We start from the raw sequence: 23,253 nt of genomic DNA, 5'->3' as shown, positions 1-23,253 counted from the left end.
TGCTCCCAGAGGGATAGAGAATGGGAAAGCTATCAGGGGAGGGGGTGGAATATGGAGATTGGGTGGTGGGAATTTTGTGGAGTTGTACCCCTCCTATCCTATGGTTTTGTTAATGTCTCCTTTCTTAAATTAAAAAAAAAATACATATATATATATATGTATATATATAGGAATCACAGGAGTCTAGTTATGTCAGTTTGGCATAATTAGAAGAATAATATATATAATTACCTATATTAACACCTGGCCACACTATGTTTCCTAGCAACAAAGTTATATAACTTAAGATGCTTTGTTTTTTGGCTTCCACAGAGCAGCAAATAATTTAAGAACATTTAGAAGATATAACATTTGAAAATATTACTTAATGAGTTTCTAAAAATCAGAGAATGGGCTTAGAAGAAGAAAATGTCTTTACGTTTCACACCTTACATTTTTTCCTCTAATTTTCTCCTTGTTAATTTTGAATAATCCCACAAGTTCCACAAGGCAGCAAGAAGATGAAGCATAACTTATCAGTCTGATTCATCTTAATAGACTACATGCTATCTAAGTGTTACTGACTCAAGGTTACTCTGCTGTGACTAAGTCATGAAATCACAGCTGTCCATGGTTCACTTATTTCAGAGAGGAGATCAGGTGACTACTTTAGCCTTTTGAACATTAAGGAGAGAAGTCTTGTCCTGCACCTTTCTCTAGCATACCAAACCCTTCCCATTAGACATGCTGTGGTAGTACCCCTGCTATTTGTTTGTTTTTGTTTTTTATAAGGACAGAAATTGAAAGGTAAGTGGGGGAGGGAGAGGGAGATACATCTGGAACATTGATTCATCACCTATGAAAATTCCTGCTCAACCCCACACTGCAGGTAGGGACGAGGGACTTGATCCTGAGTCTTGAGCATAGTAGTAAGTATGTTCTAGTGTGTGTGTCACCACCTGTGTTGAGCCTGATAGTTCTATAGCCACTATGGACAGAAAACAGAGGCAGGGATAAATCACCTTACTTTGCTGTTTTCCAGCTGGTTTGGTGGTATTTGTGGGGGTGGGGTGGGTGGGAAGTGGTGATTACTGACAAGTTTACAAAAATGTCTGCATGTTCTTGCTATATAAAGTTGCTGGTAGAAGTGAAAAACTTTCTCTTGTCACTGAAGCTTCACAGCTCTATGTAGATTTATTTATTTTTAAATCAGAAAGAGAACATGATCACGAGTGAGAAAGGAAAGACAAGCACAGCACTAAAGCTTCAAGTTCAAACCTAAGTAGTTCACATGGCAAAGTAAATGCATGTGTTGTCCAGGTAAGTACTTTTGTCACCCCTGATGCCCCTCATTACAATTTTTTTAATCCATCTACAGCTATACTTATACCTTCTCTTATCATACAAATTGGGTCAACAAGTAAAGAACTTTTCTTATTGTTTGTCACCAGGGCTTGGTGTCTACATAATGAATCCATTGCTCCTGGTGGACTTTTTTTTTTTTTTTTGATAGGACAGAGAAACTGAGAGGGGAGTCGAAGATAGAGAGGAAGAGAAAAAAAGAGAGACACTATATCAGCAAAAAAGAAGCACTAGTAAATACCATCAAAATGGGAAATATTACTCCAGTGAGTAATAAAATAGGCCAGAATTTGGTAGAAGAAATCAGTACAGTATGCAAATATATATATTCACATACTCACCTATATTCATAAGCCATTTATAACCACAAAAATTAAGAAGTCAATAGTATACACTTACTAATGACCACATTATCTACATAAGTGATGAGCCAAATTTATTATAAATACTAGTTTCATCAGTTTAAGACACTTATAAGTTTTACTTACCTGTTTAACATATTCAATTAGGTTTGGGATGCAGTTAATTTCAAATCTAAGGTTTTTCAGAGGTTCAAGCCACTTGCCCAGTTCTTGAAAAAACAAATACAATTTTAAAATAAGATTTTAAAACAAAAGAAGTAGAAAATAAATTTTCCAAAAAATTACATTGTAAGATTCATACTGATTGCAATAGTCTAAATTTCATACAGGAATAAATGTGTCTCAAACGTGAAAAATCCACCTGTGGGGCTGGGCAGTGACACATCCAGTGAAGCACATATTACAAGGACCTGGGTTCAAACCCCCATTTCCTACCTGCAGAGGGTCTGCTTCATAGTGTTTTTTTTTTTTCTCTCTCTCTCCCCTCATTCTCTGTCAATTTCTCTGTGTCCTAGCTAATAAAAATTAAAAATAATATTAAAATAAGGGAAAAGTTGTCGGGTTGCGTGGCCACCAAAAAAGGTGGTTCTGTAGTGTTGGTGCCGAGCCCCGGTAATAAGCCCGGTGGCAGTAAAACATAAAATAATAATAATAGTTTAAAAAAAAAAAAAAAAACCTCTTGCTTAAACTGGAACATTTCATTAAATTCAAATTCTTTCTTTCTTTCTTTCTCCTGCAACAACTTACAACTTTAATAAAAACTGTAAAATTGGGAGTCGGGCGGTAGCGCAGTGGGTTAAGCCCACGTGGTGCAAAGCGCAAGGACCTGCTTAAGGATCCCGGTTCCAGCCACCGGTTCCCCACCTGCAGGGGAGTCACTTCACAAGTGGTGAAGCTGGTCTGCAGGTATCTATCTTTCTCTCCCTTTCTCTGTCTTCCCCTCCTCTCTCCATTTCTCTCTGCCCTATCCAATAACAATAATAACCACAACAATAAAAACAAGAGCAATAAAAAGGAATAAATCGGGAGTCAGGCTGTAGCGCAGTGGTTAAACACCGGTGGTGTAAAGCGCAAGGACAGGAGTAAGGATCCCGGTTTGAGCCCTGGCTCCCCACCTGCAAGGGGAGTCGCTTCACAGGCGGTGAATCAGGTCTGCAGGTTTCTATCTTTCTCTCCCCTTCTCTGTCTTCCCCTCCTTTCTCCAATTCTCTCTGTCCTATCCAACAACGACAACAACAATAATAATAACCACAACAATAAAACAACAAGGGCAAAAAAAGGGAATAAATAAATAAATAAATATAAAACAAAACAAACAAAAAAAAGGTATAAATCTTTTAAAAAATTGTTAAACCGGGAGTTAGGCGGTGGCGCAGCGGGTTAAGCGCACGTGGCGCAAAGCACAAGGACCAGTGTTAAGGGTCCTGGTTTGAGCCCCCGGCTCCCCAACTGTAGGGGAATCACTTCACATACCGTGAAGCAGGTCTGCAGGTGTCTACCTTTCTCTCCCCTTCTCTGTCTTCCCTTCCTCTCTCCATTTCTCTCTGTCCTGTCCAACAACAACGACATCAATAACCACAGAAAGGGCAGCAAAAGGGAAAATAAATATTTTTAAAAAATTTTTTTAATTGTAAAATCAACAGTTTATAAATACATAATTACATAGTATTTATTCAATTAATACTGCAGCTGTATCCCCTTACTGATTCTCCCCCACAAAAACACATTCATAAAGTGTATTAATTTCCATAGGATCAAACTTTGTGGGGGGAACATACATTTACTGGGTGCCTTTTCCATTCATATGAATTTTCTTTCAACTTCTTAAGCTGTCCTACAAAATTAATTACTATAATTCAAAAATAATAACATAACTTCCAATTTATAAAATGCAAAATGAAATACACTATTCAGTACTAAACTTAAAACTCCTAGAGCTATGTCATTAACACATAAATTTTATCACCAAAAATGTTTTTAGAAAAACATAATATTAAAAAATTATATACTAAATAGTTCCACATACTTTATAAAAGTGATGACTAAGGGAACATGAAAATAGCAGTCATGTCTTCCCTTGATTCTACACTCCTCCATGAACGTTGTAACTGTGCACATCTGAGTACTTTTCCTATATATTTTAAGGTTAATTCAGAGTATAGAGCACTAATTAAACAAATATCAGTGTACCCACCACCTAGAAATAGTAAAGCATTAGTACAACTTTTAAAGATGCTTGTGCATGAGACTTAACAAACAGGGATGGGCCCATGAAGGAGAACAAAACATGAAATGTGGACTGGGAATGGTGTTTACCTCAAAGCAAAAGACTAGATGGAAGAAAAGGGAAGAAGAAAGGGAAAGGGGAGGGAGGGACAAAGGGAGGTGTGAAGAGAAATTCAGGGATCTGGTACATAATGAAATTGCATCATGTCAATGACTTCATTGTTAATCATTAACATCCGCCCCCCCAAAATGAAAAAATAAATAAAAAATAAAGGTGTTTGTGCCCTCGTTTTACAAAGGCAAGCTTCAATTAAGAAAAAAAAAAAACTAAATGAGGGACACAGCATAATGGTTCTGCAAAAAAGACTCTCATGCCTGAAGCTTCAACGTCCCAGGTTCAATCCCCCGCACCACCATAAGCCAGAGCTGAACAGTGTTCTGGTTATTTAAGGAACCTAACCTTTTCAAGCCTGCACACACATATGCCCCAGAATTTGTAAAATATGCATTGATGTACTACAGAAAAACACTGTTCGTATTTATTGTTCTTTACTTCTGAGTCTATAACACATGTACTAATTAACCAAAAAACAGAGTTCTAAACTGGACTTAGAACAGTCTTGCATTCAGAAATAAGCATACAGAGAGGCACATATAGCAATGTTTATACACACACATCACACATGCAAAGTATACACGAAATCTGTGGCATAGCACAGAGTACATCCATCCATGTATGAGGCCCTGGGTTTTAATCACAGCACCAAACAAAAACAAAACGCTGAAATTTTTATTGTTTATTTTTAAAGCATCCTCACGTGTTGGGCTTTTGGAAAAGTCATTAAGTATTTTTTCTATGCTTTTTTCTGCAAAACTGTATCATGACTTTTCCAACAACTTCAACAGATTAAGAACTACAAAGAGTCATCTATTTTCATAACCTTCCAGATAAAAGCACTCTTAATTTCCAAAAAAAAAAAAAAAAATATATATATATATATATATATATATATATATATATATATATATTTAAAAAAAAAAAGTATGAAATGCCTAAGAGTTACTTTTAGGAAGCTAAAAAACAGTTTGCTAGATATGTCATCAAAAGATCATAAAGCTATAGCTATCCAAGACTTTTCCTTCTCATTATCATAAATGCATGAATTACCTTGCAATTTAGCATTATTTTCATCTGCTTTACAAAGCTTCAGGAGAGATGCTGCATGCTGTTCTAGCATTTGGACATCACTGGAAGACTGAACCACCACCAAAATAAGTATGCATGCATAATTATAAGCTACTGACTTCTTAGACTTGGAATCACTGAAACAAAATAAGATTTAAAAGTTTGGGGTATACAAACAACTTTTTCATGAACAGTTCTGAAAATTTTTTACATGGTGTTAAAGCCGTCAAGGAATTTTTCAATGGAACATAATCAATTTAGTGACAACAGGAAATCAGATTTTAAAGTTCATTTCCAATTCACTTGAAGTGAATCACTTAAAAGTACATTTAAATGCTTGTGTATCCCAACAGAAACTGAAGTACTATTAACAAGATTCAGAAGACTAAAATATTAACAAGTGTACTTCATTAGCAGTAAATGACTAGGAACTACACTTCAGTCTTTAGCAGGCACTTCAAAACTACTACCATTCTCAATGCCCTGAAGCCAACCAGTCAATGCACTTTGGAAACCTGAGAACCATGAAAAGTTTAGAAATAAGTGCAGAAGTCAGCAAGGTAGTTCTCATCACCTGGGTTTTTTGTTTGTTTTATTATAACTGGGAGTTTTTACCAATCCTAAGTTGAGTTTTTCAGACAGAGAAGCAGACCTGATTAAGCGCACATAGTACTATGTGCTGAAGAACCGTGCAAGCACCCGGGTTCAAGACCCGGTGCCCACCTGCAGAGGGTACACAAGCAGTGAAGCAGGCATGCTGGTGTCTATCTTTCTTTCTCCCTATCTCCCCTCCCTCCTCAATTTCTGTCATATTGAATAAAATGCTGGGGAGAGGGGGATGGCCATCACAATCGATGGATTCATAGTGCCAACACCGAGCCCCAAAGACTGGGAGAAAAAAAAAAAAGAGGCAGAGAGAAGAAAAAAGAAAAAGAGAAAGATATTAGAACACCAAAACTTCCCCCACTGTTACAGGGGGCAGGCTTGAACCTAGGTCACACACATTGCAACATAAGCAGCTTCTAGGTAAAGTTATGTTTTGGCCCTTTTGTTACTTTTTTTTTTAAGTTCTTTTCTTAATTTTTTTTTTAATCTTTATTAATTCATTGGATAGAGGCAGTCAGAAATCAAGAGGGAAGGGGACAGAGAGACATCTGCAGCCCTGCTTCACCACTTAGAAAGCTTTCCCCCTGCAGGTGGGGGCCAGAGGTTCAAACCTGGGTCCTTGTACACTGTAACATGTGCACTCAATCAGGTGCACCACCACTCAGGCCCCGTATTACTCTTAAAGTACATATATTTCTGTGCCTTATGACTTCTCTCTATAAAAATTATAAACACTACAATTGTAAATTTTTGTCAACACCCTGAAGAAACGGTTCAAGATCTATTTTTATTGCTTTATAGCTCCATCTTACAGTTTAGAGAATCTATCATTTTAATCCCTATTTAAAAAGTTATATACTGTGTCAAAACAACACAGTACTTTTACTTCTAAAGCAACACTTTCTTTGAAGATATTAGCTCATCAGTGGTACAGTTTTCTAATGTAAAAGATAATTCAAGAAGAAATAAATTACCCTAAGGCTTCTTTGGAATAGTACTCCATTAAGGTAATAAGACTTTGGAGATTTTTCTCAAGACTGAAAACATGGCCAACAGCTGATCTTCCCACAGGATTAAAAGTAATCAAGTAAAGATTGTGAAGGGTTCCCAAGAGATCAGAATGGTCCGTTTCCTCACTGGCAGTACAACGCTGAAAATGGCTGAACAGCTCTGTGATGCACTGTAATGTTTGTGTTGAGTCCTGTAGCCACAAGGCAAATGCATCATCTATAACACCATCAGACTGAAGACCTTCCTCTTCATCTTGATCATAAAGGTGACACAGAGCTCGTATCAACAAATTTGTTGCTTCATATTCCGACATAAAAAAAAGAAGACCCTTTTGTGACTGTGCAAGAAATTTTAGAACATCTTTTGTGGCTTGCAGCACACCTGGGTGGGCACTTGTTACTGGAATTGACAGAAGCAAGGTAACTAACTCCAAGAAGTGATGACTGTGAAGATACCTGCAGAAAAATTCATTAATAAATAGTAAGTCAGTGGAAAACACTTGTCATTTGCTCAATATCCATTATGTACAATTTCTGGCTGTTTCTAGCCAATAAATAAATATACATTTTTAAAAAAACTAGATGGCAAGAAAAAAATTACTAAAAAAAAAAAAAAAGACAAAACATTTAGTTCCGTTTCACCCCCCTAATAGATCCTATTGTTAAAACTCTAGTGACTGTTATTTTCACAAACTCTCAACATTATGATAGTATCTGTCCTTCCATTCTCTGTAAATGCCACTATTATTAGGTCAAGTACTGAAGACCTGGCATCTAGCTCTTTAGACTGGCCTAACCACCCATAGGATTTTCTATTGCAGTACATATTGCACACAGGATCCGAAAACACTACTTTGATCATACTAGATACGCAACGTCAAAATATTCAAGATCTTCTTATATCCTAATGATAAGATTATAATTCCTTACCTTAGCATGGCATTCAGACATTTATTTCCTAAAGTCTCATACCAAAATATAATTCTTCTAGGTATAGGGGGAATCGAGTTGCTAATCATAACTTCACTCTCAATGACTGAGAATATCACCTCTTACACTTTGAGAGTAAAGTTATAATTAGCAACTTGATTCCCCCATACCTAGAAGTCGTATTTTCGATATGACTAAGAATATAACCTTTTACACGTACTCAAGTCATCTTCAATCATGATTTCATGACTTTATTTTTTAATTTTTTATTACTATCTTTTATTTATTTATTGGATAAAGACAGCCAGAAATTGAGAGAGAAGGGGTGACAGAGAGGGAGAGAAACAGACAGACACCTGCAACACTACTTCACCACTCACAAAACTTTCCCCCTGTAGCTGGGAACTGGGGGCTGCAACCTGGGTCCTGGGGCATTGTAACCATGCACTCAACCAGATGTGCTGCCATCTGATCCCCATTCCCACTTCATTAAAAGTGAAGTGGCCAATGTTAAAGCACTAGTAGTATTTAAAATTTGATCATTAAGAAATGCCTTGCCTCTCTAGGCAGGTGTCCCCTTCCTCCCCACCACTTCATGTGAGTGCCCGCACCCCCAAAGCAGTGCACTCAAAGAGGATGATCTTCCTCAGATAGAGATGAACTGGTCCTCCACATAAACTCTCAAGAAATGCCTTGCCTCCTTTACTATCTTCACACCACAAATGTGTGGGTCTCTTCTGTTCAAAAACAATCCAGGAGCTGGGGAGGTAGCTCAGTATGAGAGGGCAAAGGGTGCAAGTATGAAGTTCCACAAATAACAGAGTAATGTTCTGACTTCTCAGTCTCATTACATAAACAGATACACAAATCTAGGATAATAATAATAATAATCGGGTTAAGTGCAGGTGGCGCAAAGTGCAAGGAACAGCATAAAGATCCCGGTTCGAGATTCTCACTCTCAGGCAGAAGTTGAAAAACAAGATCAGAAGAGCAAACACAAGTAGAACCTGAACTGGAATTGGCGTATTACACCAAAGTAAAAGACTCTGGGGGGGTGGGGGGGGATACAGGTCCAAGAAAGATGACAGAGGACCTACTGGGGGGTTGTATTGTTATATGGAAAACTGAGAAATGTTGTGCATGTACAAAGTACTGTATTTAGTGTCAAATGTAAAACTTTAATTCCCCAATAAAGAAATTTTTTTAAAAAAGTGTATAAATAGGACAGCTAGAAAATAAAGATGGCAGAAACAAATGGTAAATGAATCCTACCCCCACCCCCACCCCCTCAGCTCTGGCTTATGGTAGTGTGGGAAACTGAATCTGGGACCTCTGAGCCTCAGGCAAGAGAGTCACTTTGCATAACCATTATGCTATCTCCCCCACCCATTAAATGGATTTTAAAGACATTTTAGCCAGCACAGTTAGTAAAATATGCATAACTTACAACATATTCCAATGATTAAGATACATATATACAGAAGGCAAGATACACATGCAGAGAGGGTAGACAGCATAATGGTTATGAAAACAGAAGACAAGATACATATATAACACAACATTCTCACCTCCTTCCTGTCATCCACTAATACCACCTTACTCAGCTTTTAAGCACTATTTTTCTTTTTCTCAACCATATTTGTATAAGTACTGTTGTTGATTATTACTCTCTTTAGCTTACTACCAAATTACCCACCTCTACCCCACCCCACAATACCATTTTTCAGTTTTGCTATTTGGCATCTAGTTTGAAATGTCTGATATCCTTACACAGACTGCATTACCTACAAATAAAAAGCAAGTCAACTTTTTCAAGAGATTTGTGAAATATATTTGCCCAAACTACAAGTACCTTACCTAAACAGAGCAGGGTATGGATCATCCCTCTCCGGAGGTCCAGTAATACGAGCCATAGTTGGGAAAGATTTAACAGGAGGCTGGACCATGGTATGCGGTGCAGTTTCCATTAGATGGAAAACTTCTTCTAGGAGGTTAATAAGCTTTTCGATTTCCCCTTCACTAACATTTGAGGATTCCAAAAGATCCATATCCATTGAACTCTCTACCTCATTTTCATATTCTGGGTTTGTTCTCTCAAGTCCAGTATCTGCATCATGATCAGGTTCACTATGGTTAGGAACGGACAAAGTCTTTTCTGCTAAATGGTCACCAAGTTTTTTTATCTCTGACAAGATTTCATAGAAATGGCACTTCTGAAGGATAGCTGAACCAGCAGTGACAACCCTCACAGTCTGATCTAAAAGTATGAGCTCCAATAGTTTTTGATAGCCACTTTTTTCATTTTGCCTACCTCTTAAAAAGGCTTCCATTCCTTCTGTCATACTAATGACACTGTCCAACGCTTTAAAAGCATTTAACTTAAGAGAAGATGACACATGGTCAGCAAATAGGAGCTCAAATAATCCACTGATCACTCCTGCTTGTAGTAGTCCCATGACTCCTTGGGCCCCACATTCTGCTAGTGAGGACACTAATTTGGTTCCAGCTTTGAGCTGTCGTACATTTAAAGCAATTGGTTGGCGAAGGGCTACTTGTAAATTTAAAGCTTGCATGGTCCAGTCTACCAACTGGCCGAGAGACTCTTGTTTTGTGTTTTTCAACTGCAAATAACTTAATCCTTTTGTTATTAAGCTTGGAATTTCTTCCAAAGCTGTTACCCATTTTGCACCTCTGTCTTCCTGGTACAAATCTAGCAGTTCAGTTAACTTCACTGAGGCTTCTACCGCCCCTGAATTTTCTTTATCTGGACCTTGATCCTTCATTCTACTGATTTCAATTTCAAAAGTAGTCTTGTACGGACAGTTGAAGTATAAGAGTGGTACAAGTTCCCTGTCATATGGGTCATATGTCATAGGAGGAACTGAAGCTAAGTCTTCAGCAGTGTATTCAACATCAAAGTTTGGATACTTAAATGTTTCCCGCTCCAAGTCTGCAATTCCATCTTCATCACTGGAAATTTGTTCATAGCCATCATCCCCTGAAAATTAAATTTGAATACATTTAAATATTGTACCACTGATGTCTAATGAAAAAAAATTCTTAAAAAGTTTGACACAGCAAATAATACAAACCATTTATTCAACAAGATTAACCTTTTCCACAACTTTTTGTCAGTGATTATTCACTTTATAATTTCCTTATCTGTTTAGCTCCATAACTTTGTGAGCCAATATATCCTCACAGAAATAAAATCAGAAATGTCTTAAGATAACAAAGGTACCTCTCAGAAGGGAAGAAATTAAGCTTTCCCTCTAAGCTGGGGAGGCTTAAACCAAGGTTGGGTCCTTGCACATGATAATGTGCATTCAACCAGGTGTGCCAAGGCCCAGTCTCGAGAAGGTATTTTTAAGATAAGAAAAAAAAATTAGGCAAGTATAAACCTATGGGACTACATCAAATTAAAAAGTTTCTTCACAGCAAAAGAAACCACTACCCAAACCAAGAGACCCCTCACAGAATGGGAGAAGATCTTTACATGCCATACATCAGATAAGAGTTTAATAACCAACATATATAAAGAGCTTGCCAAACTCAACAACAAGACAACAAATAACCCCATCCAAAAACGGGGGGAGGACTTGGACAGAATATTCACCACAGAAGAGATCCAAAAGGCTGAGAAACACATGAAAAAATGCTCCAAGTCTCTGATTGTCAGAGAAATGCAAATCAAGACAACAATGAGATATCACTTCACTCCTGTGAGAATGTCATACATCAGAAAAGGTAACAGCAGCAAATGCTGGAGAGGGTGTGTAGTCAAAGGAACCCTCCTGCACTGCTGGTGGGAATGTCAATTGGTCCAACCTCTGTGGAGAACAGTCTGGAGAACTCTCAGAAGGCTAGAAATGGACCTACCCTATGACCCTGCAATTCCCCTCCTGGGGATATATCCTAAGGAACCCAACACATCCATCCAAAAAGATCTGTGTACACATATGTTCTTGGCAGCACAATTTGTAATAGCCAAAACCTGGAAGCAACCCAGGTGTCCAACAACAGATGAGTGGCTGAGCAAGTTGTGGTATATATACACAGTGGAATACTACTCAGCTGTAAAAAATGGTGACTTCACCGTTTTCAGCCGATCTTGGATGGACCTTGAAAAAATCATGTTGAGTGAAATAAGTCAGAAACATAAGGATGAATATGGGATGATCTCACTCTCAGGCCGAAGTTGAAAAACAAGATTAGAAAACACAAGTTGACCTGAAATGGAATTGGAGTATTACACCAAAGTAAAAGACTCTGGGGTGGGTGGGGAGAATACAGGTCCATGAAAGATGATGAATGACATAGTGGGGGTTGTATTGTTAAATGGGAATCTGGGGAATGTTATGCATGTACAAACTATTGTATTTACTGTTGAATGTAAAGCATTAATTCCCCAATAAAGAAATAAATTATTTTAAAAAAAATCAGCTAGGCAGGTTGGGTAGATAGTGGTTCTGCAAAGGACTCATGTCTGAGCTTCTGAGTTCCCAGGTTCAAGTCCCAGCAAAAAAAATAATAATAATAATCCACCATCTACCATGCATCCATCGATCCATCATTCATCATCAATAATCCATCATCCATCCATCCATCCATGTGTCATCTGTCCTTCATCATCCATCCACCCACCTACCCAAAAAAAAAAAAGAAAAAAAATTAATTACAGTTAACTAAAAATAACATAACTATAATAAGCCTGCCAGGATAGCCCGAGGGTGCTTCTTCCCGAGCAAGTGCTCTCTGGGTTGGAGAGAACTCGATTGGAGCCAATCTAGGCTTCTGCATGAGAGAGGGATCAGGAACTCATGCTGGGCTGGCGTCAGAGGAGAGAGACTCTGGGAGTCTCTGGAAGGCAATTCCATATGTGTTTAATCAGAAGAGCAGCTGTATTTATACTCGCCAAGTAGGGTGGAAACAGGATGTGACATAGAGAGGGTGGAGCAAAAATAGAGTACAAACTAGTGGTGGAAAACAGGGTGTGACTAGGAGAGGGGGCGGAGCCAAAAGAGAATGCGAACCAGTGAGATTAAACCAGTGCCCTGCAGGCAGGGCGGTTCTTAGGTAACAGTGGTTATGTAAATAGACCACAGTTAAGTAGGGGGAGGCTGGTGTACTGTCCAACATAAGCCTATTTAATTTCAGCCAAAACTCTAGGTTCTTTTATAACATTAATCTCATATTTCTTGTATTTTTACTTTTCTGAACTGATAAGATTTTTTTCTTTTTTCAGTATTTTTTTACATTATTTTTAAGTTTTATTTTAACGAGAGAAAGAAACAGTGAAAGACCAGAGCACCACTCAGCTCTGGCTTATGGTAGTGCTGAGGATTGAACCTGGGACATCAGAGCCTCAGGCATGATTTTTCCTGTTTGTACTGTATTTCTGTGGAAAATACTGCTCAGATTTGCCAAAACTGTATCAATTTTTTCAACTATTTGACATCATACAGAATTAATGCCAGAAAATTTGTTGGACTTATCTTAACATTACTATCTGTGGTAAAATAGAGAATCAGAATAGTCTAAGGAAGAAAAGGAAGTGTTTTCAGAGTATTCTTCCAGCACCAGTCTTTTTTTTACATTCCTCTACTCAAAATAGTTTCATCTTAGAATACATTCAAGGGTCTACAGAAACCTTGTGCTGTAGTAAGCCATATATCTTGTATTAAAAAATCAAATTAACTAGACTCATTCTTTCACATTCTCTCATTCAGAACTATGGTTCTCTATCTGAAAAAGTCTAGAGTGATAAAGTCACAAGAAGAAAAGAGCCTTCCTGAAATGTAAATATTATTTACTTGTCAAATACAATAAATTTCTTAAAAGATTATTTGACAGTCCAGGGAAATAGTAAAATGGCTATACAAAAAAAAAAACCAAAAAACCAACAAAACACTTTAATGCCTGCAACTCCTAAGTCCCAGGTTCAGTCCCATGCCACTATAAACCAGAACTGACCTAATACAAAATAATTATAATAATAAAGAAATAATAGATTATTGGAAAAGTCATGACACATTTTTGCACAGCAAAACATAGAAAAAATATGTTATGACTTTCTCAACAGGAAATAAGTGAAGCTAAAAAAAAGGTAGTAAAGACCTTAAAATATAGCTCAATAACATAATTATTTGTATTTTGTAAAAAACCACTGATACTGAAATGACATTCATATGCATGTAACCTGTAGTATCTTCATTATTCTTAGAAAAAGCAAAGGCAATTTGTCAGGGTTTTTTGGGTTTTTTTGCACAAATATATTAATACAGCATGTCATTTTTGTGAATTAACACATAAAGAATAAATACAAATTTTTGCTTTCAGAAGAAAAGTAAAACAAAGTTAGAGAAGTACACTATAGTGTTACAAGTGCCTGTGTAATTGAGTACTTTCCCCTAAATTCCTACAAATAATGTAGCAGTTTACCGAAATAATCTGGGTGGCAACTGCTTGAGGAATTCTACCCAGATTACAACATTACTCTTTACTCTGAAAACAATCTACCAAATCCCAAATTAAGTATGTATTGCATGATCTAGCTTCCTTGACCAAACAGTATCAAGGGGCAACTGCTATTAGTATGAAACCAAACTATCTTTCTCAGAAAACTGAATCCAGGACCAAGACATACCCAAATAGCTTAGGGTGCCTGATTTTAAAAAAGGAGATTAGATTAAGCCTGTGGAGTGAAGAGAAATACAGTTAGCTGACAGGCAGAAAACAGAATAGAAATATGATGCAAAGAAAAAATGAAAATCCCAATTTTAGTTCAGTCTTAAAGCACAGCTACTTTTTTAAGCCTTGGTTTCTTGAAAGCTACTCATCTTTGTTATAAATTGCTAACACTGTACTAATTAGTCCTTAAAATGTCCAAATATAACCAACCTTCACCTTCTTCATCCTCTTCCCCTTCATCATCCTCCTCTTCATCGTCCTCCTCAGGGATACTGTCTACTGTATGACGATCATCTTCATCCTCATCTTCTTCTTCGTCTACATCTACATCATCATCGTCGTCGTCATCGTCGTCGTCATCATCATCATCATCTCCTTCTTCTTGCTGTTCTTCTACTTCTCCTTCATCAGAATACTGACCTTCCTGAGGAACAGAATTCCGATCAGGAGAAATAGGCTCAAAGAAATCTTCTCTATGTGGAGCATCCTCTTCCTTGTCACCTGACACTAAAAAAAAAAAAAAAAAAAAGAGAGAGAGAGAGATTTGACAAAGATCTTTATAGTTCAAATAACATGAGACAGGATTCAATGCTACAACTACTTAATGGCACTTTGTAAGACAAGCTCAAAATATCCTTTGAAAAGTGTAGAGTTACTTGTTTATAAAAAATACTAAGAGCATATAGTATATATATGTACACATACATAGTGAGAATTAAAGTATATTTTATGTATTAATATCATGTAATTATTTTTCTCTTAGCTATTAACTATATGGACTTTTATCTACTCGCACACACTGCTCATTTTATTGTATTTTAAAAAAATATTTTATTAATTTTAATGAGAAAGACATACCAGAGCACTGCTACACTCATACTCAGGCTTATGGTAGTACTAGGGATTGAACCTGGGATCTCAGAGTCTCAGGCATGAAAGTCTTTTTGCACTACTATTATGCTATCTCCCCCAACCCTACTTATTATTTATTTATTTATTCATTTATTTATCTATCTATTGTCACCACTGAGGTTTCAATGCCAAATTTTTCAGAGAGAGAGAAATGCAGAGAAAGGCAGACACACCACAGCACTGAAGTTTCCTCCAAAGTGGTGGGACTGGGTGCAAACCTAGGTTGCATGCATGGCAAAACAGCATACTGCTCATTTTCAACTGTTTCTCTTCACATGGACCATTATAGCACATTTATGCTTTCTTTAAAAAGAAAAAAAAAAATTAACAAAACAGTTTTACTACTCCCAGGGAAACCTTTTCATTCAGATAAAGAGATAGAGACAAAAAGAGAGAGAGAAATATCACAGCACTAGAGCTACCCTGTGCCAAGCCATGGTAAGGCTCAAACACTAGTGAGTTATATCTTTCAAGCCTTCCTTTTTGTTAACCAGAGCACTGCTCAGCTCTGCCTTGTGGTGTGGAAGATTGAATCTGGGACTTTGGTGCCTTGGGCACAAGATTCAAGTGAGGGCTTACTATTCCAAACTCACTCTCCCCTGCCTTTTAAAAAAATATTTTATTTGTCAGTTAGAGATAGAGAGAAATCGAGAGAGAGCCAGAAAGAGAGACACCTGCAGCACTGCTTGTAAAGCTTTGCCCCACAGATGGGGACCAGGGGCTTAAACCCAGATTCATATGCATGGTAATATATTGACTCAAACCAAATGTGTCAATGTCCAGGCCCCACCTTTTTGTTTTTTAAGACTTATTTATTTATTTATTTAATTTTGAGAGAAATCAAAGAACTGCTCCAACATATGTTGTGCTATGATCAAATCCAATCCAGGATCTAGCGCAGCATGCAAGGATCCTTCCTCTTTTTTTCCTGAATTAACAATGATCTATAACAGAGGTTGCAGGTGTAAATTATTACAAATCAACATCTGTGTATGGTGATTTATATCATACCGATATATATTAAATTCACTGGTACATGTCTAACTCCACCCTTCACCATACAATTGGCGCCTTTTACCAAGTCAACCCACCTCCCACTTTCTGTTCTTATTAATCAATAATTAGACTTTACAGCCTAAAAGTTTACTTTTATTTAGTTCACTCATTTGTTATGGTTTCTCAAATATTGCAACACTTTATTTTCAAAGCAACACTGATACAGCTTTAAGTGAGTTAACTTATTTTGAGGGGGAAAGTGTTAACTTGCCTACAGGAAAACATAAGAAATACTGCACAGGTGGAGCACAGGGTATGTTGTCTAGCCTCCCTTCAGAGGATGGAACATTCTCTACCCTTGTTGATCCAAGTTGAGGGCAAGGTCCTATGGGGGCCACAATTGGGGCAGCTTGGAACATTCCTACTAATGACCACAGAATGTGAGCTCAGATCTATAGGGATGCAGAGGCCACATAGATTTCTAAGCTGAATATGGGCCCCAGATCAGATCAAATCGATGGGGTTTACAGTCAACAATATTTATACACCTTTCCCATATTTGGGAGCTACTCTCTTCCAGCTTTCTGGTCTTTCCCCAGCCATAACATCATCTTCTGAGACAGTAACTTGGATCCACCTGCATATCAGATGTCAGCCTCAGGAAAAAAAAAAAAAATAGTGTAGTAACGGGCCCTTTGGAATATCACTAAAATATGACTACTAGCTATCTACAAAATGGTGACCTCCCAACTCTTCATCTGCACTATTCCAGCCTTTAGGTTCACGATTAGTCAGCAATGTGTCCTGGAGCCCCACTTCCCCAGAGCCCTGCCCCACTATGGAAAGAGAGAGGCAGACTGGGAGTATAGATTGACCTGTCAACACCCATGTTCAGCAAGGAGGCAATTACAGAAGCCAGACCTTCCACCTTCTGCATCCCACTATGATCTTTGGTCCATCCTCCCAGAGGGTTAAAGAATAGGAAAGCTATCAGGGGAGGGGATGGGATATGGAGTTCTAGTGGTGGGAATTGTACCCCTCTTACCCTATGGTTTGTCAGTGTTTCCTTTTTATAAATAAAAAAAGAAAAATAAGTAACAAAATGAAAGAAATTATTAGACAAACATAATGATCAAAGAAGGAAAGGTAAATAATAATATTTGACTAAATGCATCTACTTTCTCTTTAACTAAAAAAGCACTATTAACAATTAGTGGGAGGAAGAAAACAAACACTGATTTTCTTTATACCTGGTAAAGGCATGGGGTCATCTTCATCATCATCAGGTGGAGGGGGTCCAGGAGGAGTTCTTGGTCCTCTTGGCTGTGGTCTTGGAGGGCTCCCAATAAACTGATCATCTTTTTCACCATCAGCTAGAGTTTTATTAATGACAAAGAAGAAAAAAAAAAAACTTCAAAATATCAAAGTACAGTAAAATGACCATAAGACAAAATGACATATACACCACCAGAAATTTTCATTTTCATTATATTGTTGGGAAAGCTTTCCTGTCCAATATCTAGCAAATTTTGCTAATCAAGTTATAGAGAAAAAAATGGAATTTCTAACTTTCCAATACTAAGGTGGTCATGAATAAAAAACAGGTAGAAACCATGCTTCATATATATGAAGCCCTGCATTTAATTCCCAAAACTTCCAGCCCCCAAAATATAGCCACATAATATATATATACTCTTGAGAACCACCTAAGAGGAAAAAAAGACTTAAATTTCCCTGTAGAAAGATGTACATAAATGCTTAGAAACAGCTTACCTGTCACAGTCAAAAACTGAAAACTAACTAAATGCCCTTCAAAGGTTAATCAGTTTAACTATGATACATCCTTACTATGTAATTCTAGTCAGCAATAAAAAAATAACATACACATAGCAGTGTAGAGGAACCTAAAGGAAATATGCTAAAAGAAGTCAAACTCAAGATACCTACTGCATGATTCCATTATGCTAACATTCATAATTCATAAATGGTATTAGTTATAGGCATGGAGAAATTATTAGTGGTTGCTAAAGACTATGGATGGTTTGGGGATTATAAAGGAGTAACACCAAGACCTCTTATAATGATACAATCAAGTAATTTAATTATGGTAGTGTCTGTACCATAATTAAATAATTAGCAATGAATGCTATGTACAACATTAAAGCAACACAATTATAGACAGACACATACACAGTGTATACATAACTAGAGAAATCTAAATTACAAATTATACCAATGTCAATTTCCTTCTTTTAATATTATCCTAAGGGTTGTAAAAGTTGCCTACAATGGAAAGACTGTGAAAAGATTAAACACAATTTCCCTATACATTTCTTCACAATCTCCCGTGAATCCATAATATTTCAAGACTGAAAATTAAAAACACACATACATATGTGGTTCAGAGGGCAGAGGGCATATTTTCCAATGTCTCAGGTATTAAGTTTGATCCCTGACACTACATAGGAGTAGTACTGATGACAGGAGTGGGAGGGTAAGGTATGAACAACTCCATGAATGGTGGAGCTATATTTTAAGATCTTTCCCTAATCTTCACAAATAAAACAGGAGACAAGGAGATTATTCACCCAGCAGAGCACAGTTTACCATGTACAAACTTCAGGGATCAAGGCCCCAGCAACCATATGGAAGCATCTACACAGGGGAAGCTTCACAAGAGGTGGGGGCAGTGCTGTCATGTCTTTGCTTCTCTCTGTCTCTCCCTCTCCATTTCTATGTTAAATAAGAAAAGGAGTCCACTAGGAATGGTGAAATCAAGCAGGTATAAAGCCACAGTAAAAACTCTGCTGGCAAATAAATAAATGAATAAAAATTTTGAAAGATAAATGTACATAAGCCTTATTATATGGACTTGAATGCTAAGTTTAAAACAAGATAGTAAGCTCAACAAATTTTCTAGAGTCAGTATATATGTCAGCTGCTAAGCAACACAAATTACAAATTCTCTGCCCACAGGAAGCTCACAAGAAAAGATAAACAAACACAGACAAATGAAAAATTGAAAGAGAAAGGAGAAAGATTAAATATAATTAGCAGATGAAATGCTAGAAATAAACTGTGATTACCAGAGACAAAAGCTCCTATCACATAGTATCAGAATTTATAGAAAATAGAGTTCACTTTGTTTTCATAAAAACCAGATTACAAAGAAAACTTTTTCCTGTTGACCTCAATTACAGCTTCAAAATCTATTCCTGAATACCCTTGTTTAAGGAGAGTAGTAGTAGAGTATAAGAAGTTCAGGAAAACACGGTTTTCTGACAGTAAACCATGAATAATCAACCATCAGATTACATTGTCATTTACATACTGTAGAATTTAAAAATATCCTTAAGTAAAAAGAAAAATGAAAAAAAATAATTTTTTGAGAAAGAACTAGGGAACTGACAGAGTATCATGTTAACTTTTAAGCTCCAAAAAGTAGAAAAGCTATTTGAATAGTCTTTCCCATTAGAATGAAAATAAATCCACCTGACAAATGAAAATTTTAAATTCTTACCATGTTTTGGATTCCTTTTCAAATTTGGCTGTGGCTGTGGAGGTGGTGGAGGGGGTGGTGGTGGTGGTGGAGAGTCTCTATCATGACTTATCACTCTATCAACTGATCCATATATTGCCAGTGTCAGACAGTTATACCAGCCCCTCAACACCAAACCATCAGTATTCACCTAGTTTGTTGGGAAGAAATATCTTTCAAATCAATGCTTTAATATGCAAGCAGTAAATTGGGAACAAGTTAGTTTATTGCTCAACTAAGATCTTTATTTTATTTATTAATTACCATAAAGACTCATCTCTGCCTACCCTACCAGGGAAAGATAGAAACAGGTTGGGAGTATGGATCAACCTGCCCATGTCCAGGGTTGAAGCAATTACAGAAACCAGAACTCCCACCTTCTGTACCCCCAAAAGTATTTTGGTCCATATTCCCAGTGGAGTAAATGATAGAGGAAGTAAATCAGAGGGTTCCATAACCCCATTCCATCAGGACCTAAAGAGCTTGTCACCAGGCATCTTGTTTTTATACCAGCAATGAAAGGAAAGCAAATCTAGAAGTCAAGCACTGTTTCTCTTCACCGAAAGAGAAGGCAGTAGGGGGCAGGTGGTAGCTCACCAAGCTATGTGTACATGGTACTAAGCACAAGGACCTGTGCAAGGATCCCGGTTGAGCCTGTGGCTCCCCACCTCCAGGGGGGAGGCACTTCACAAGTGGTGAAGCAGGTCTATAGATGTCTATCTTCTTCTCTCCCCCTCTACCTTCCCCTCCTTTCTCAATTTCTCTCCATCCTATACAATAAAAATGGGAAAAAATGGCCACCAGGAGCAGAGGATCTGTGTTACAGGCATCAAGGCCCAGGGATAATCCTGGAGGCAAAAAAAAGAAAAAAAAAAAAAAGGAAAGGGAAGAGAGAGAAGAAAAAAGGAAAAAAACACTCGGAAGTAATTATTATAGGTGTAAGGATGACTTAGAAAGGAAATAAAGGGAGGACCATTGAGAAAAACATAAACACACAATCATGGAGGGGATGGGGACACAGAACTATGGTGGTGGGGACTGTTTAGAATTATACCATTATTATTTTACAATTTTTTTTAATCAATATTAAATGATGAGTAAAAAATAAATTAAAAAACAAAAAAGACTCAGCTCTGGTTTATAATAGTGCTAGGGATTATAACTGTGACCTTTGGTGGCTCAGGCAAGTCTTTCTGCATCACAATTATGCTATCTTCCCAACCCCTCAATCTAAGGTCTTTAAAATGCAAAGGTCAAAACTGGTGGAAATTCACTCAGAGACACAGCTTTTATATGACATTCCACTCTCTGCAACTAAATCTGTCTCAAGACTACACCATTCTAGTCTTTTACTTTTACCTCTGTTCTGTCAACTGTCAACCAGGTTAAAAATGCTCAACCAGATACTCAAGCAAAAAAAGAGAATTGAGGGTGGGGGCAGGCAGCTTAATGTTTATGCAAACAGACTTTTATGCCTGAGGCTCCAAAGACTCAGGTTTAATTCCCCATACCACCATAAACCAGAGCTGAGCAGTGCTCTGGTAAAAAAAAAAAAAAAAAGCTTCCATTGTTACAGGAGCCATGAAGGTGCACAAAATTATCAAATTATGCCCAGTCAATAAAGTCCATAAAATTGGTGGTCTGGGAGGTGGCACAGTAGATAAAGTACTGGACTCTCAAGTATGAGGTCCTAAATTCAATCTACAGCAGCACATGTACCAGAGTGATGTCTGGTTCTTTCTCTCTCATCTTATCCCTCTCATAAATAAATAAAATAATAATAAATAAATAAAATTTTATAGAATTATTTTTACATGCCCAACACATTCATTCAGGTATATATTATGTAACCATATTGTACTTAAATTTTAAAAGTAACCAGGGACATTAAACAAATTCTTTTTGGGGGCCAAACATTGATGCAAGGACCCAGGTTCAAGCCCATGGTCCCCACCTGCAGGGGGAGAGCTTCATTAGTGATATCTTCATGGGTTGAAGGTGCCTCTTTGTCTCTATCCTTCTCTATCACTCCCTTCCCTCTCAATTTCTGGCTGTCTCTACCAGTAAGTACATAAAGATAAAAAAATATATATTTTTGCACAGAAAATTTATCTTTAGAAAAACAAACACTTTATCAATTACTTTAACCCTTAATATGTCCTTATAAAATGAACTGTTTTTCAAGATTTACCTGAAGAAAAACAAGGCAAACTGCTGATATAAAATATCAAAGAAGCACTTTCGCAGAAACTCTGATTATACCTGTCATCTTCTGGACTTTCCCACATTTTTTTTTAAAAAGGGGGGAGAAAGCACAGATGACTGGTCTCTTCCTGGCTCACAAATGAAATGAAAACTGCATAGGCTCCAGTTTATAACAGCTTCTGGATACAATAGGAATTTGACAAGAAACAGTAATACTCTAGAACTAAAAATGACACTCTAAATTACTGATTTATTTGGATCATAAACTCTGGGTGGAAGTGATAATAAACAGTAAGCAGCAGTAACTGGAAAACTGACTTTTGCAATTACCTTTGAGTTGGGTCTAAAGATGATAGACGTATTCTCATCGTATTCCAGGCTGCCAAAAGAGGAGAAATAAATATGAAAGATCAAACACTGAAGACGACAAATCAAGAACCCATTTTAATTCTACTGTTTAATAATGCACAAAATTGGGGTTTAATATACTGTCACCTCAATGTTGTAAAACATACAAAAGAAACTTTCTTAGAGATCTGATTCAATTTATTTTGAGTAAGTGCAGACATCAATGTTTTTTAAAATTATCACAGGTAATTATCATGTACAATATAGAGAAGTTCATAGCCCTCCAAAAATTGATGACACCAAAATAAATACAGAAAACCTTTTATCAAGTAGGTAATGACATAAGAAACATCCTATAATATTTAAGTTAGCTGCTCGAGATGTAGGTTCCTTTCATAATTCATTAAATTACCAATGTCATTTAACAATAGATGAGTAAAGGGCCAACAAAAACAAGTAAAGCCTAAGAAACTATTACTTCCATACAGGGTCAGAAATATTCTAGGGGTCAGGCAGTAGCGCATATGGTACAGCACACGTCACTAAGCAAAAGGATCTGAGTTTAAGACCCCAGACCCCACCTGCAAGAGCAAAGCTTCAAGAGTGATGAAGCACTGTGCAGATATCTTCTTTCTCACTCCCCTTCCCTCTCAAGTTGTCAAAAAAATAAGGGGGGTAGGCATTCTAGCTAACTTTAAATTTGCTTTATGAGATCTAGGCAACCACATGTAATGGCTTATTTTGCAGACAAGAACAGAACTAATTTTTAATAATACCTGGCATGTAGTGAATAGTCAGAAAAAGAGTGTGACTAATAATAAAACTCTCATTTTATGAAATGTGGCTATGGAATTTTTTTAAGATTTTTTTTTTTTTTTTTTAATACCAGAGCACTGCTCAGCT

General features: G+C 37.1%; 1 protein-coding gene across 3 annotated transcripts in view; it reads right to left on the bottom strand.

The window, feature by feature from the left end:
- VIRMA (vir like m6A methyltransferase associated) overlaps positions 1-23,253 on the bottom strand; it is a 66,226-nt gene that overhangs the window by 26,631 nt on the left and 16,342 nt on the right. For 2 of the 3 annotated variants that reach the window (XM_060198963.1, XM_060198967.1), the window contains exons 4-11: positions 22,333-22,381; positions 19,780-19,948; positions 17,510-17,632; positions 14,562-14,858; positions 9,519-10,659; positions 6,696-7,187; positions 5,098-5,252; positions 1,830-1,912 (exon numbers count right to left, since the gene is read on the bottom strand). In XM_060198963.1, coding sequence (XP_060054946.1) covers positions 1,830-1,912; positions 5,098-5,252; positions 6,696-7,187; positions 9,519-10,659; positions 14,562-14,858; positions 17,510-17,632; positions 19,780-19,948; positions 22,333-22,381 — 2,509 coding nt within the window. The remainder of the gene's footprint in view (positions 1-1,829; positions 1,913-5,097; positions 5,253-6,695; positions 7,188-9,518; positions 10,660-14,561; positions 14,859-17,509; positions 17,633-19,779; positions 19,949-22,332; positions 22,382-23,253) is intronic. The other variant, XM_060198964.1, reaches the window with a different exon arrangement.

The sequence above is a fragment of the Erinaceus europaeus genome, chromosome 1, assembly GCF_950295315.1.
Source record: "Erinaceus europaeus chromosome 1, mEriEur2.1, whole genome shotgun sequence".
Taxonomy (NCBI): Eukaryota; Metazoa; Chordata; class Mammalia; order Eulipotyphla; family Erinaceidae; genus Erinaceus; species Erinaceus europaeus.
Note: the sequence above shows the minus strand (reverse complement) of the source record. Positions and strands in the feature narration are given on the sequence as shown.